Raw genomic sequence first — 14,995 nt, forward strand, 5'->3', positions numbered from 1 at the left:
TGCCCAGCTGGAGTGAGCAGAGGCCCACTGAAGATCCCCACCTACTGAGAAATATACCAGATCCCCACTGAGAAATATACCAGAAGGGGACCCAAAGACAAGAACTCCAGGTGGAGCACCCCTTCTGTGGAATAGCTTGCCTTTTAGAAACTATCAAAAACATGATTGTTCCAGAAGACCTTCCGGACTGACAGGAATAATTAGTGACAAATGTATTGATTTATAATTATAATAGTAATATAATTTTGATATAATATTTATTGTTGCTTTGGCTTCTTGCTGTTGTTATTTGTGAGCCACCAATTTATTATTAAGAGGGTTTAAAGGTTTTATAAATAAATAAAGCAAACAAACCAACATGAATACAGCAATAAGTAGGTAGATGGTTGTTATTTCACAAAAAAGTAATATTTAATAAGCTAATCTAGTGAAAGGTAGCAAATATTTTTACTTGTAGCAAATATTTTTACTGTATTATTTAACTGATTACTTTTACTAAATCTTTCTTTTCAATTAATCATCACTTCTGAAATTCCCTTGAAAAAGGAAACTACCAGAGATACTAGGAAAAGGCATCAAATAGAATCAGGGCATATAATTTTATTTATAATGCTTTCATTAAACATGTTTGACAAATCTTACAATATAGTATTTTTATATATATTTATTTGCTTCCAAAAGTATATTTTCTTTAAAATAGATTTTAAAAAATATTGATGTTTTAATAAGCTGCATCCATTTATCCATCTTTTGTACAAACAACCAAAGCAGTTTTAAAATGAGTACAGAAATGGATCCAGAATCTGATAAAAGAAGAATTGTTTTCAAAGGTCAATCAACCATATTTGAAACATCAGTATATAATGAATAAATGTGTTCGGTGGCCACAAAACAATCTCTCACTATTACTTCTATCACTGAAAATAGGGGGTTGAGGATCTACAGACAGCGTTTCTTCAGTGTCATGTCAGTTTAGAGATAATTTCTAGGAATGCTAATTGAACTGGAAGGGTCACATTTTGAACTGAGTTACATTCCTTCTAATTAAAATGACATTAGCTAACTATGCTGTCTGCATAGTTAGCAAATGTCAATGGCTAACTAAAGCATAAATGTGGATACTATTATTAGAATAGGGTTGACAAAAATTCAGATTAGCTGTCTGTAGGTCAGCCTCAGGATCACATGTTAAAGCATGTTCAGGTATTCATATATAACAATAACAATAAAGATATTTTAAGGTGGTCAAATTATTTATAAAGAACAAGCTAAACATATCAACTTAAAATAAAGATTCAACCTATATAATAAAAATGGCTTAAACAAGGGCTATCAGCAAAATTTAGAAGTAGTAAGTTATATAGTTCTCACATAAAACAAACATATGACCCTAGTGAGCATTAACTCAAGTAACAGTTCAAAACTAAGCCTCTTTCTGGAGTCTGTGAATCCAGCACAAATGGAGCTATATACAAACTATCAATAGTTTTTTAGTATTTGAAAATATCAGTTTTTCATGAACTGAACTTTAAGACAAAGGGAACATGATTTGCGAGTTGGAGTTAATTTTTAAAATAATGGTTTTTGTTTTTGTTTAAAAAGAAATTACCAAACCATAATATTGTGATTGGTTATGTGTCCTGGGTTTAAAAAAGTGGACATAAATGGTAAGTTTATATAGCAACTTGCCATGATTATTGAGGTTGTTCCAGATGGGAACAATTAGAGGAATCTTTTGACTTGGAGGAATCTTTGACTTAAACTAGCATAACCTGCTGTTGGATAAACTTATGAATTTATTTACCTGCAAACAGTCTGCATCCAATCATCAAAAATCACTACAATGTAACTTGCAAACAGGATATAACAATGTGCATGCAGCAGGATTTCTATAGTTAATTGATCTAATAAACCTTCTTTGTTTTGTGACCACATTCTGTCAACTGATTCAGCAATTCATTCCAGGCATGGGGGTTCCAATCAGTATATGATACTATCTTATACGTGCAGTGGTTTCCCATTCCTTTCAGTCGGGAGAACAGATCCACATGTAAATATAAAATGAGTCTAATAGAAAAAGCCCTTAAATATAGTAGAGGTTGGTTAAGGTTAAGGATCAAGTCTAATGTAGTCCTAGCTACCGTTCACCTTATCACAAACAGTCACACTCCTAACAGTAATGTAAATTCTTTAAATACACTTTAAATACACAGGTTGTTTTTTTTAAAAAAATATCATTTAACTCATTCACCTGTTTTTTTTTATCTCTTTCTTGTGAACTTACCTAGGGCTAATGTTTCATCTTCCATAATGACCCTATTCATTGATATATTCCCTTAAAATTTTGTATCTTGTGTTGGCATTTACAATTTAAACTTTCTTTTAATGAACATCCCTTTAATGTTATGTCTGAATATTCTTTTCATGTCAAAATGGGTAAAAAAGTTCCATCATATTATTATACCATAAAACAATTAAATGCGGAAAATGACACCCTTTGTTCCAAACATAGAATTCTTCATTTTCTGAGAACATACATCTTCTAAAATATCCCTAGGCTACTGCTGCATAGTCACTGGTTTGTTCATTCTTCTCACTTTCTTGTGGACTGGTAATGGTGACTCTTGGAGCTGGGACTTTTTCATAAGTCCCATTGGAATCAACCTAGAAGAAAGAAAAAACACATTTGAATTTGACAGGTCTGTGTCATAAAGTTGCATTTAGTTTCGTAGTGTGTATATTCTAATGTATATTCATAATGATAAAGCAGCTCTGACTTCTTCAAGTTGGAAGTCATCGCTGAGCACGCCAACTGAGGATTAAGGTAGCTATATGATTAGAAAAAACAAACTCATCCTTGTTTAACAACTTATCTGGTGTTTGATTTCGTTGTACGAGGTGCAATGACAATAAAGTAAACTAAACTAAACTATTTAATGTAACTTCCTACATATTATTCTGGGAAAATCCATCATGGCAACTAAACAGCATCTGCTTTTGACTGGTATCAGATGTTCTGATGGATAAAATACTTTACATGATGCTTCACAAACCTCAATACTTTTCTGGATGCATGTTTCCACTGGTTTCATATAAAGCAAATTCACTCAATTTAGCAAATGCATTATTTGAGAGATAGTGTTATCAATTCTAGTTTAGAACTATGATCAGAATGCATAGAGGTGTTTTGCAGGTAATATCCAACGTTCTTATATTACGAGATTCAGTATCCCCTATGAAAATTCCAGTAGAATCATCCACAAAGAGAACGGTTTCCCTAAAACTGTGACACTAAGGGTGATGCAAATTGATTGCAGACTAACCTATTGCTATAGCAGACAAATGGAAGCATTTTCATACAGGTACACAAAAGACAACAACATGTTACCTGGATTTGATCATCAATACCTTCTTTTGTTTCTTCTGGATGACGACTGGGATCCATTTCCTCACCATTTTCTTCATTTGTGTTACCATGCATGTGGCCATTAGACTCTTGTCCTGCTTGGTCCTGCCCTTGTAATTCATCTTGATAATGGTCATTTTGTTTCTCTTTGCCTTCCTCCATTCCATTAATAGCCTCTCCATTTTCCCCATTCATCATTGCATATTCTCTTTTTTTTAATGCTTTATGTTTTGGTGATACATTTTCTTCCTCATCCACAGTTTCTGCTGGTCGCTGATGAATACAGGTAAAAACTTTTAATTGAAATAACCCAGGGGAAATTATGAAAACAAAAAGTAGAAATATTATACTATGCACATTGCAGGATATTAATAGTAAATTGCCAAAAATTGAATCTGGACTTCCAACTTCAAGGAAAAAATTTCAGTAAAAAATGTCAACAAATCGTGGAATATAACAGAAAAGGGGGGATGAGAGGGTTTTTAAGATTAAAGTAATCATAGGAAAATTTACAACTAGCACAAAAATATTTAACAGTAATCACAGAAGAATCAAAAAATACCTTAAGAAATGTCAGAAGGACCTTACAGATCCTTTACCAACAGGGTGTTAAATAACATAAATATTTGCAGAGAAAGAATATATTCATAAATCAATTCCATTAGAAACTGTGACATGTCAGACAATAGGTCAGTTCAATTATCAAGTAAAAGAAAACATCCGCCCAAATGGTTTAAAGTGGCAAAGGGCCGGTTAAAGTGTTAGCAATTCTATGTTAACAAATATAAAACAAGAATCTGCAACCTGAAGATTGGAAAACCTAAAAATGTAAGGAAAAGAAAATTATTGAATCTGCACTAATTCTTCATGTCATAGACATTTGCTTAAAAATTTACAAAAAGAATAGAAAATGAAATACCAAACAGTGAAGTTTCAGACCAAAGGTGGATAATGAAGGAAACAAAATAAAAAGATATCTATCTTTGTTTTGTCAGCTACACCAGTTTTCTGATTGTGTATATCATGTTGGAATACAGAACAGGCTATAATATATATGCTAGAACACATAACTATTCTTTTGAAAAACTTTTACAAATAACTATATAATATGTACAGTATGAAAGGTATTTGGGAATACTGAGTGGTTTAGAATAGAGAAGGGAGATAGATAGTGAAATAGGCATATCTGTTTAAATTAAATATATAACAAATATATTACAGATATGGCAGAATGGGAAGATATGTCAGTTGAATCAAAACAGGAAGCAAGGACAAATTTTGAGATATGCGGGTAACATTACATTTTCAGCCAAAAGTAAAGATATAGGAAAATGCATTATAAACAAACAGAAGGAGATAAAATCTATATGTTTAGCAAGGGATTGCGTTAGGTAAAATAACACACCCACCCCAATGATATGACTCTGTTCCTTAACAAATATGAACATTTTTCAAAACAACAGTGTGCATTATTGCTATCTTATATCCAGTGGCCCACCAATACTATAACAAATTGGTATCTGCTGGTCTATCTTTCGAAGTTTACACTGCTAACAAAACTTCCTGACTTTTTCAGTAGTGAGTAATGAATTCTTACACTGAAAGGATATCTATAGTGCCTTGTTACTGATTTAAGAGGGAAAGCTCAGTTTTCAATTCTGCAAACTTGCTGTACTTTTCTGTTTAAAAAAAGAAAATTACTCAAACCCCAAGTGATCAAATTTAAACTGTCCAAAGCTTCCCAGAAGAAGGGCTATGTTACCTACAGGGGCTAATAAATTGTAGGAGGAGAGGACAGAGTTAAGCATGTCATCAATTTAAATAAATCTTCTCTGCTGCAACTTAACATTAATTTAAGTGCAAAGGATCAGGACCATCCATTAAATTGAACCCAGATAAGGGTCAACAGTATTCAATGGACTACTTGTGGGAATGTAATAACTTTAAGCCGTTTAAACTTTAAACTGTGGCGCTTAACTCTGCCCCTCAGCTCTGCTACATAAATCTGCCAAAAAGAAAAATCAGGCAGATTTGTTCTTCTAATGCTGCATCAAAAAGTGGTTCTGTTAAAAGTTACATTTTCTCTTCTGCATTCCCTGCATTAAAGACAACTTACTGCCTACCTCAGAGATGTCAAACTCAAGGCCCGGGGGCTAGATCCGGCCAGCAGAGTGCTTAGATCTAGTCCGTGGGGCTACCCTGGAAATAGTGAAGGACCAGCCCACTGTGTCTCTGCCAGTGAAAATGGAGCTTACGAGCCTCCTGAGCTCTGTTCTCGCTGGAAGAGGGTTGTAGGAAGCCATCCCAACCAAAAATGGGGCTTGCAAGGGCCACACATGACCCCTCCCCTGAGCTTCATTTTTGCTGGCAGAGAGTTGCAGGAGGCCGTCCCAACTGAAAAACGGAGCTCAGGAGTCCGTTTGCACTGGCAGAGAGCTTGGGCCACCACAGGCATCCCCAACACAAGTGATGTCATACTGGCCACACCTACCCCAGCCACACCTACCCCAGTCCCCCGAGGTCAAACACAACCCTCATGTGGCTCTCAATGAAATCGAGTTAGACACCCCTGGCCTAGTTTCACTATCCTTTTCCTAGAAGTCAGCAGCCTTCTCATTAGTATGCACCCAAAGCATGCAATATCAATGTGAAAGTGCAAACTTGTTTAAAATGTGGGTGTTTATCCAAACTTTTGAGGTTACCTGGTCAACTGGGACCTCAGTTTGAGTGTCTTCATCTTCCTGGACTTCTGCTGCCCCTCGCATTTCAGATCGTTTTTTTCCAGCTTTGAAAATACCATCATCTGAAGTGGAAAGAAGCAGAGTCAATTTTGTGACACTGTGTGGTGAAATGATTGCACTGCATCTATTCTAAGTGATATTTCATTGGTTATCTTTTGCATTATAACCATACCAGCATTACTAATGAAAAGTAATTTGAAGCTGTTTCTTCTTCAAAAGTGTACTTCTGGTTTTCCAAACAGATATAATATATTAATATGGTAACTCATGGAAGTAACAGTTTTATCAATATAAAGACTTACCTGTGGAGAAACTCCATATCTGTGTCACTTCTACATATTAAAAATGACCCTTGAGGTTTTCCTTAGAGTTTGCTTTCTTTATTCAATCAACAAAGCCTCAAGAAGGCAAGGTGGATAGAATAACATTGCTGATGACACAAGTACACATTTAGAGGAACTCAAAGAAGCACTTATTATCAGGTAATCCTAGTGAAAAGATGTCCATTCAGAATGATTAAATGAAAGAACTGGTGATACCACTATAACTATCTGAATACATAACTGCCATGAAATCTACTGTTGAACTACTTGAAAACAATGTTCGGATTTACTAGAAATAAAAATAGTATTATGTATTTTATTAATTGGATTACCAATACCACATCTTCTCCGAAAAATAGAAAAGCTAGAAAAATATTTGAATAATGATATGCTTGAGTGAGAAGAAAAGAATAACTGATCTAATATACATTCAGAAAATAGAAGCAGAGACAAATATATTTTGAGCTCTTTAAAAGCTGATAAAGTCTGCCTCTTGCTTTTGAAACGGAACACAGACACAAGAGAGGGCTTTTTCAGTAGTTGGGTATAGAATAATTCCCTACTTATGATCATTCAAAGTTACCACCATCACAGAAAGAGTGCTATACAACCCTTAAAGTATTCCAATTGCCATAAATGGTCCCATCAGCCTCCATGCAGTTATGTAACTGCATGTTGCCAGGGTGTGTGTGTGTGTGTGAGAGAGAGAGAGAGAGAGAGAGAGAGAGCTTTATGATCAGTCGATGTTCTGAAGTCACTTAACTATGGTTCATGTTTTTTGCTAGTTCCTGGCAAAAAATGGTTGTTCAGATGAATGGGTTCAATTAACAACTGTTGTGTTTAGTGACCCCCCCCCCCCAAAAAAAAAGCCAGAATATTACTTCCAGTCACATGGTGCCTCAACTTACGATGAGAATGACTTATAATAAGATTGTAACAAAGCCAGCCCCAATTACAGTTGTAACTTGAGGCCTACTTGTAGAGATTCTAGCACAAAGTGACCACACAGCTCTCTTTAGGGAAATATTTGACTACTGGATGAAAAACATCTATTCAGTTAGGCCTCTGGACTATCTAGCTGAAGACATTTCTTTGGTATTGCTGATGGGTTTAATTTAAGTAGCATGCTGTGACATTCCTGTTTATTTATTTATTTTATTTTAGTACATTATATGTTTGGTAATTTTTACCTTGCACCAAGGTATAGGTTTAAAACATTAGTTCTCAAAATGCGCATCAATATTAATAGATGGATGATCACCCGAAAGAGCCTTTTGCACATTTCTTTCTGAGCATGAACTTGCATGTTGCTTTGAATTCAATAGACAAGTTGAATGCAAAGTGACCTGTCAGCTTCAAAGACCTGCATGGAACTTAAATATCATTTATGTTTTTTAACATATACCATTTTTCAAAGGAGTAAGACACGGAGAACACAAGGTTTCTGTGTAAAGCTCTGAACATCTGACATCTCATCTGACCTGAAGCTACAGAGGAAATTACAACAGAGGGGAATAAAGCAGAAGTGACAGATTGCAGCAAGAAGGAAATTGCAAGAATGGGTTGAGAATGTTACAAGCAGAAAGCATGAGGCTGGGAAACAAAGAAACCAGGCTGCAACTGGCATCTCACTGTGGCTGCACTGGGAGAAAAAAGTACAAAAAGCAAGATACTGTCAACATTTAATATCATTTCCCCCTGTAACATTTTTTATTTATTTCCAGTGGAAGGTTTATTGTTATGGTTTTTAAAGACCAATCACTGTTTAGTTTAATGTATAGAAATACAATTATTAAAAGTATATTTCTTGATAAATTCTTGCCCCAATTAAATCATTACTTTTAATCATAGTTACACAAATTCATTTTGTCATTTTAGGGGGTCACAGTATTGCAAGGTTAAAAAATGTTGATGAAAAAAAGTACAGCTGAACATAAACTAAATGTTAAGCAATTAAGCAATACATGCCATTATCATCAATTCATACAGTTCATATAAAATGTTTCCAATGCAAGGGCCGCTTTAATGAATACTGTCATTCCCAAAATTCCCAGCCTAAACTAAAGTTTTAAATCTGTATGCTATGTTCATTTACCTTATGAATGACATTGTTGGATATTAAATTTTAAGTATGAAGGCCAATGAACCAAATCATTACACATCCTATACACAAATTTATAATTGCTGCTATTTTTTATAATGTTAAATAATTTTGAGGTGTTAATAGTCATTGGGTCTGCTGAGAAAGACATTTGAAAATGAAGTATGTCCACCGCAATGTTTCTCAACCATGGCAACTTGGCATGTGGACTTCAGCTCCCAGAATTCCCCAACTAACCATTCAGTTCACATGTTTTCAAGTTGCCAAGGTTGAGAAATACTGGAAATACATGCAATTAATTGACTCTTCCCAATAATTTCAGTGTTTTAGAGGTCACTGTTTTTGCTTGCAGAGCCAAAATAGTTCTACACAGAAGGCAAACCCATGAAGTTTGGGTTCCTAACCGTTGAAAAGATGTCAATAAGCAATTTATGAAAGATGTTTAGAAAAGTAAATATGGAAACGTAGTGTCCTTTCAGAGCAGCTGACTGCAGTTCATCTCCCACAGCTCTTAACACCCCCAAGAGCCACTGTTTGGAGCGTTTATAGGTAATCTCAAGTCTTCTCCTGATTTGGAGAGGAATTATTGAACAGCCAGTTTATTTGCAGGCTCTTCATTCCACCACAATAATCAATCTACCATTTCCCCCCCCCAGAAGTCTGATAATTTCTGAAAACACTGTGAATTCTTCTATCTACTGAAAAATATTTCTTCTTTTATGACACTCAGTTCCTACATTCAGTTTGAAAGAAACTGATATATTGTGAAAAAAAGAATATCAAAGAACACATTAGAGTTGCAAATACTTAATAAGTAATCAATATACTTTAATTACATCCAGAAAATTAATGTTCCTTGCATAAGCTTATTTCTTAAGCAGGGCTAACAATTAAAAATGCATTGCACACAAATGATAATAGTATGTACAACCATTTAATGAATTTCAAATTTGAAGTTCAGCATTAGGGAGAAAATAATCATGATAATAGGTTGTTTCCCTTGAATATTTTATGTAAATCGGAGACATTTACAAAGCTTTAAGTTCAGCAAGTAAGCTGGAGAATTAATATAACTTCAAAAGAAAAAAATCAGTGTAATTTATCACATGCGATCTTGTTTTTTTAAAAAACACAGAACACATTTTTCATTAGCTGTAACAGATATGTAAAAGAAATAGAGAAGAGATTCTATCCTATTCTCTATGATAGCACACAAAGACACAAAGAGAGGTAGAGAAATTTCCATTGCTCTAAATATTGTTTCAAAAAGTATCCTATGAGAATTATAAATTTATCACAAAATAGGGACAGTTTTCTAAACAAAAAAGCAGCCTCGTCCAAGTTATCTTGGGAGGGACAAACCTCTTGCAAAAGAAGATAACATTTATTCAATAAAATGTATGTGAGATGAAAATGAAGGAATAACATATCCCAATGATAATAATAATAACAGAAAAATATGGGAATATTATTAGAACCTATGTAACTATACAATTAGTCCTTGCTTAACAATAGTAGTTGGGACTGGCAACTCCATCACTGAGCAGTGCAGTCATAAAGTGTGATGTCACATGACTATGCCATCTGACAGCAGTTGCAGCAGTCCCAGTCATTAGGTGAATCTTGCACGGTTGCAGCATCCCATGGTCATGGGATTGCTGTTTGCAACATCTTTCCAGCTTCCCCATTGACTTTGCTTGTTGAAAGCTGGAAGCAAATGTCACACAAGGTGATCATGTTATTGTGGGATGCTGCAATATAGCAATTGCAAGCTAGTTGCCAAGCACCCAAATTGCAATCAGGTGACTGTGGAGATGCTGCAACAGCTGTAACTATGAGGATCCATTCTTTTCTTTTTTTAAACAAATTTTATTAATTTTCAAAGACAATACACAAACAAACAAAACATAAAACATAAAACGTCTTTTCTGAAAGCTGCTTGATCCCGGGTTACATCTCTTCGTACAGACACAAATTCAAATTCATGTTCATTTTACATACCATTCCATATCTTATTACCATTTTCCATTTTCTATATAGCTTCTCACCTCTTTTAACTTTCTTAATTTTATTTTATTTATCTCATCTCAGTTCAAATCATAATGCTTATTATTCTTTGTCTGTTTTTCCAGCTATCTATTTCTCTTTTCTCTTTAAACAAAACTCTTGTACACTGATTGGAATGTGACGCCTTTAACTCTTTCCCCTAAATTTATAATACTTAATATAATACATGACTTCCATTGGGATTCTGTTTAGTACATTCTAAAATTACACATTATATTTTATAAAAAGAAAAAAAATTATAAGTATATAATATAATTAAAACAACTATCAATGCCAATACAAATCTAATCATTAATATTAATATTCATTTATCTCTTAAACATTTTACACGTTACTTTTCAGTTGAATATCATACTTTTATGGGAACACTTATACTTTCCATATACTTTCCATAGTTATTTCCCCCCCACATCACATATTTTAAATCATTGTATCATTAAAATGTTCCCATTTCCTCCTACTTCAATTCTCTCATTTATTTCATTGCCTTCTTTTTATTCACAAAAATTTCACTAAGTTACACTAAATATTTTATCCCATTCTTTGATCACATGTTGTTTCCAATTTTCTAACATTATTTCTAAGTACAAATATAAGAATACAATCTTATGTACCTTTGCAGAATCCCTTTTTCAATTAAATTTACCCATTATCTCTAAATGAATCTTGTTTCTTTACATCTTGCTCCCCACCATTAAGGCTTCTCATCCCTTCCTTCCTCCCTTGCTTGTTCTTCTCCCTGCCCTTTTTACCCCCTTGTCTCTCCACCTCCCTTTTCTTCTTCTGCTTTCCCCCTTTCTGTTGTTTTCTAACATTATATCCACTTTTCACCTTATTTTTCTCTTTTTTGGTTGTTTTTTCAAGTCTTAAAGTCCCCTTTTTCTTTTCCTCTTTCTCCCTTTCTTCCCCAAATAAAGTTACTTGTTCATCAAAGATGGCTTCTTCTTTGTCCCAATCATCTTGTTGCGCAGTCAGTTTCTCATAAGTGCAAATCGCCATTTCTAAAAATTGAAAGAGTGCCAAGAGAGTCTTTCCCTTCTTGTTCTTCTTCTTTGTATTTTTTGTATTCAATTGTCAATTCATCCACAAGTGATGCCATTGTAGAAAGAAAAAGTTTTTCCAAAACAACCACCCAAGTGTTTTTAGTCAAAGATAATTCCCAAAACTCCCAAAGTCACCAAACAATCCAAATAAGCTCTTTTCGCACTTTCTTCTTTCTTCACTTTCTCTTTCTGGGGTTACTGTTTAGTTACAAAGTTCCAGTTAAAATATATCTTTTAGAAGTCTTGTTAGTATTTAATAGTTCTTTGAGATTCTAGGCAATCTCCTCCTTACTTCCAAATCCTGCTCCAATTCTTTTCCTCTCCCTTCCCACTTACAGCAAAAAATTTTTTTTAAATATTCAGAAATCCTTATCCCTTTAGCATTTAATTACCTATTAGTGTCAATGCGGGTTTTTCCTATTTCTCTTGCATTTCTATTCACTGTCACGTTAGGAAGGAGAGTGAAAAGAAAAAGAAAAACTTTCCCTTTTAACTTCCATTCGCCGCTTGTAAATCTCTGTAAACGATGTATCTTTCGCAAATTTTAAGTTCCAGGGTACTTTTGTTGTTGCTTTGTCCTGGTCAGCAAAAAAACTTTCACTTCTTCTCAACTCCTCCTGCACTTTCTTTTTCCGGCTGAGCGCTTCTATGTGGCGGCCATTTCTGACCGCCGCTCAGCTGCCTTCGGAAAAGGGGGTTTAGCTGGCTAGAGAAGAGAGGTGCGATATCTCTCGACCCTGCCAGATCCCCCCTGTCTTCGCCACCTTCTACGGAGGTGGCTAGCCCTGAAGCCAGGTGGTTCAGGGCACTCCGGCAGCGAGCGCAGGCAGAAACCGCGTACAGTTGCGGATTCCTGCCTGCCCCGAAGCACTGCAGACCAGAACACCTCGAGGATCCATTCTTCAGCACCCTTGTAAGTTGCTTGTGTTTGATTCTGGAGTCTACAGGTAGAATACCTACAATAGTTCTGAAAAAATATATTATCAATCCAGTCTTTTTAGTTTGTTGTTGTTCAGTTGTTTGCTTTAAGCCATGAAGTTCTCATCACCAAGTTGTGCACTTGTACATTCACATTATGGGGAAAATAGAACCTAAATGATGTAAATCTTTGGCATAAATGTTGATATATGAACTCTTGTTTTTTTACTTTATTTAGATAATCCAGTATAATCCACTATATTGTGAATAATACGATGGTCAAAATCCTTTCTACTGTAGTAATGTAATTGAGTAGCATGACTCACTAATAAGTAGCACTCTTGCTAATATCGATCAGTCGTCTTTATTTACATTTCTTATCTCATTAACTGAGTGGACTATGTCAGGATTCCAGCAGTTGCCCAAATTAAATCATGACCCTCGAGCCAAACTTCAAAACCTATAATGAATTTACTAGGAGTGAACAAGTCAGCAAGACCTGGTTGAAGCCAATTATGAGACACGTAATTCACTATCGCCCTTGACCCTGGTTTCCCACCCACCCACCCCTTTGGGCGCATCATAATTCATATTCTCCAACATAACACATCCATAGCCAAGAGTCATCAATCATGTTCTCTAATTAGAGATTTACAAGATAGAAACCTAGTTACAATCTCTGCAAGTTATGAATGGAATGTACTTTCGATTCCAAACTGCTGCACTGCTCTTTCAAACTCCTACCCTCCCCCTTTCTGTTGGCAACTATAAAACAGGCATAGAAATGTTTAATGAGTTGACAGACTAGAATAAATAAAGCATACAAATTCAGAAATAGGAAATAGGAATATTTTGTGACAGCTGCTTTTAATGTTCATTATTACATACTTACTTCTTTAATTATATTTGTAATATGTCTGGCAACAAGATGCTGGACTAGAAACAAGGTGACTGTGAGTTCTAGTCCTCCCTTAGGTGCAGAAACCAGCTAGTGATTTGGGGCCAGTTACTCTCTCTCAACTCTATTCATTTTACTGAGTTATTCTTGAAATCGGGGAAAAATGAGCCTTTATTGAACAAAATAAAGATGGCATATAACACAAATCAATCAAATACAAAATAAATGGTGCCCTAATTTTATGTACTTACCATTAACAGGAAAGATGTAAGATTTGGTTACAATTTTTGCATCTTCTTTTGATTTTGTAGGGTTTTTAGACTCTTGACTGTATCTAATCTTTTCCTTTCTCTTTGGAGATTGAGGAGAAGACAATGTGTCTCCTGTGTCAGTAGATTTTGACTAATAGGATAAAAGGAAAACAGATAATTTATTTGCAGAAACCTGAAAAAGTGTTATTAAATATAAACTTCAAATACATGCACATAAAGCCTTCCTTAATATAAATATTCCTAAATTGCAATTTTAACACCATTGTACTTTAGCTTTAATATGAAAAAAGGCAACTTATTCACAGCTACAGAAATTCCAAGCAGACAAAAAGGTCAAGGTAAATTCCGTCTATGTGTTTCCTTGCCATGTCTCACAAGGTATCTATGAGTGAATCTATAAAGGAAATATAATTTTATCTGATGGAATTAAGCACAGTAAACCATGAAACCCGTATTATATTTGATACTTACGCTCCCCTTTGATTTTCCAGATCCACCAATAGGTGGTAGCGAGGATGCCTTTGAGCTGCAAAGAGAAATACATGCTTATTTATTTATTAAATTTATTGACTAAAACAGCCCAACTATTGTTAAAATGTCTAGAAACAAAATTATGATGTGGTATATTTTGCTGCAGTTTCTGTAACAATTATTATGGCATATCCTAAAATGATGTGCAGAGTTGCTAGAATTCTTCTAATTTCTCTGAGGTGGAGTCCAACTAATGTTGGCTGGACGGAGAGATCAAACCAGGAAGTCCTCCTATGGATGGTGTCTCAGAGCCTGATGCTCTTGCCCTTCCTATTTAACATCTATATAAGACCAAAGGGTGAGGTCATCTGTTGACCTAGGCTAGGGTCTGATATCATCAGTATGTTAATAAGTCCCAGTCTTGAGTCAGTCAGCTAATTCTGTCAAAATCTTGTCCCAATGTTTGCAGGCTGGATAGGTCTGGATGGGGAGGAATTGACCTTGCTTCAATTCTGATTAGATACAGTAGCTGTAGATACCACTGTTTAGACCTCCTGAACCTGGAAGGGTTACCATCTTTGCTCCTGAATGTGACTGCATTTCCCTCCTCAGGACTGCTATGCAACTGCCATGGCAGAAAAGTCCTTTGACAAATCAATTAGTGTGTCAAATGGGCTCACACCTAGACCCTCAGAACTGATCATTTCATGACCAAACTATGAACTGAACTGAACCGAACATGGCCTGCCCGTGTG

At 35.1% G+C, this 14,995-nt stretch overlaps 1 protein-coding gene across 12 annotated transcripts in view; it reads right to left on the reverse strand.

Moving 5' to 3' along the window:
* Positions 1-378: 378 nt before the first annotated feature.
* DCDC2 (doublecortin domain containing 2) overlaps positions 379-14,995 on the reverse strand; it is a 48,764-nt gene continuing 34,147 nt past the window's right edge. For 7 of the 12 annotated variants that reach the window (XM_087961393.1, XM_026669974.2, XM_087961397.1 and 4 more), the window contains exons 8-12: positions 14,241-14,295; positions 13,749-13,899; positions 6,109-6,209; positions 3,389-3,679; positions 588-2,664 (exon numbers count right to left, since the gene is read on the reverse strand). In XM_087961393.1, the coding sequence (XP_087817519.1) occupies positions 2,554-2,664; positions 3,389-3,679; positions 6,109-6,209; positions 13,749-13,899; positions 14,241-14,295 (709 nt within the window). In that variant the 3' untranslated portion in view covers positions 588-2,553. Of the gene's footprint in view, positions 2,665-3,388; positions 3,680-6,108; positions 6,210-13,748; positions 13,900-14,240; positions 14,296-14,995 lie in introns of all 12 variants that reach the window. The other 5 variants (XM_087961401.1, XM_087961402.1, XM_087961400.1 and 2 more) reach the window with 2 other exon arrangements.

Source organism: Notechis scutatus, chromosome 3, assembly GCF_049901735.1.
Source record: "Notechis scutatus isolate UNSWTSFEM ecotype Mainland chromosome 3, rNotScu1.2, whole genome shotgun sequence".
Classification (NCBI taxonomy): Eukaryota; Metazoa; Chordata; class Lepidosauria; order Squamata; family Elapidae; genus Notechis; species Notechis scutatus.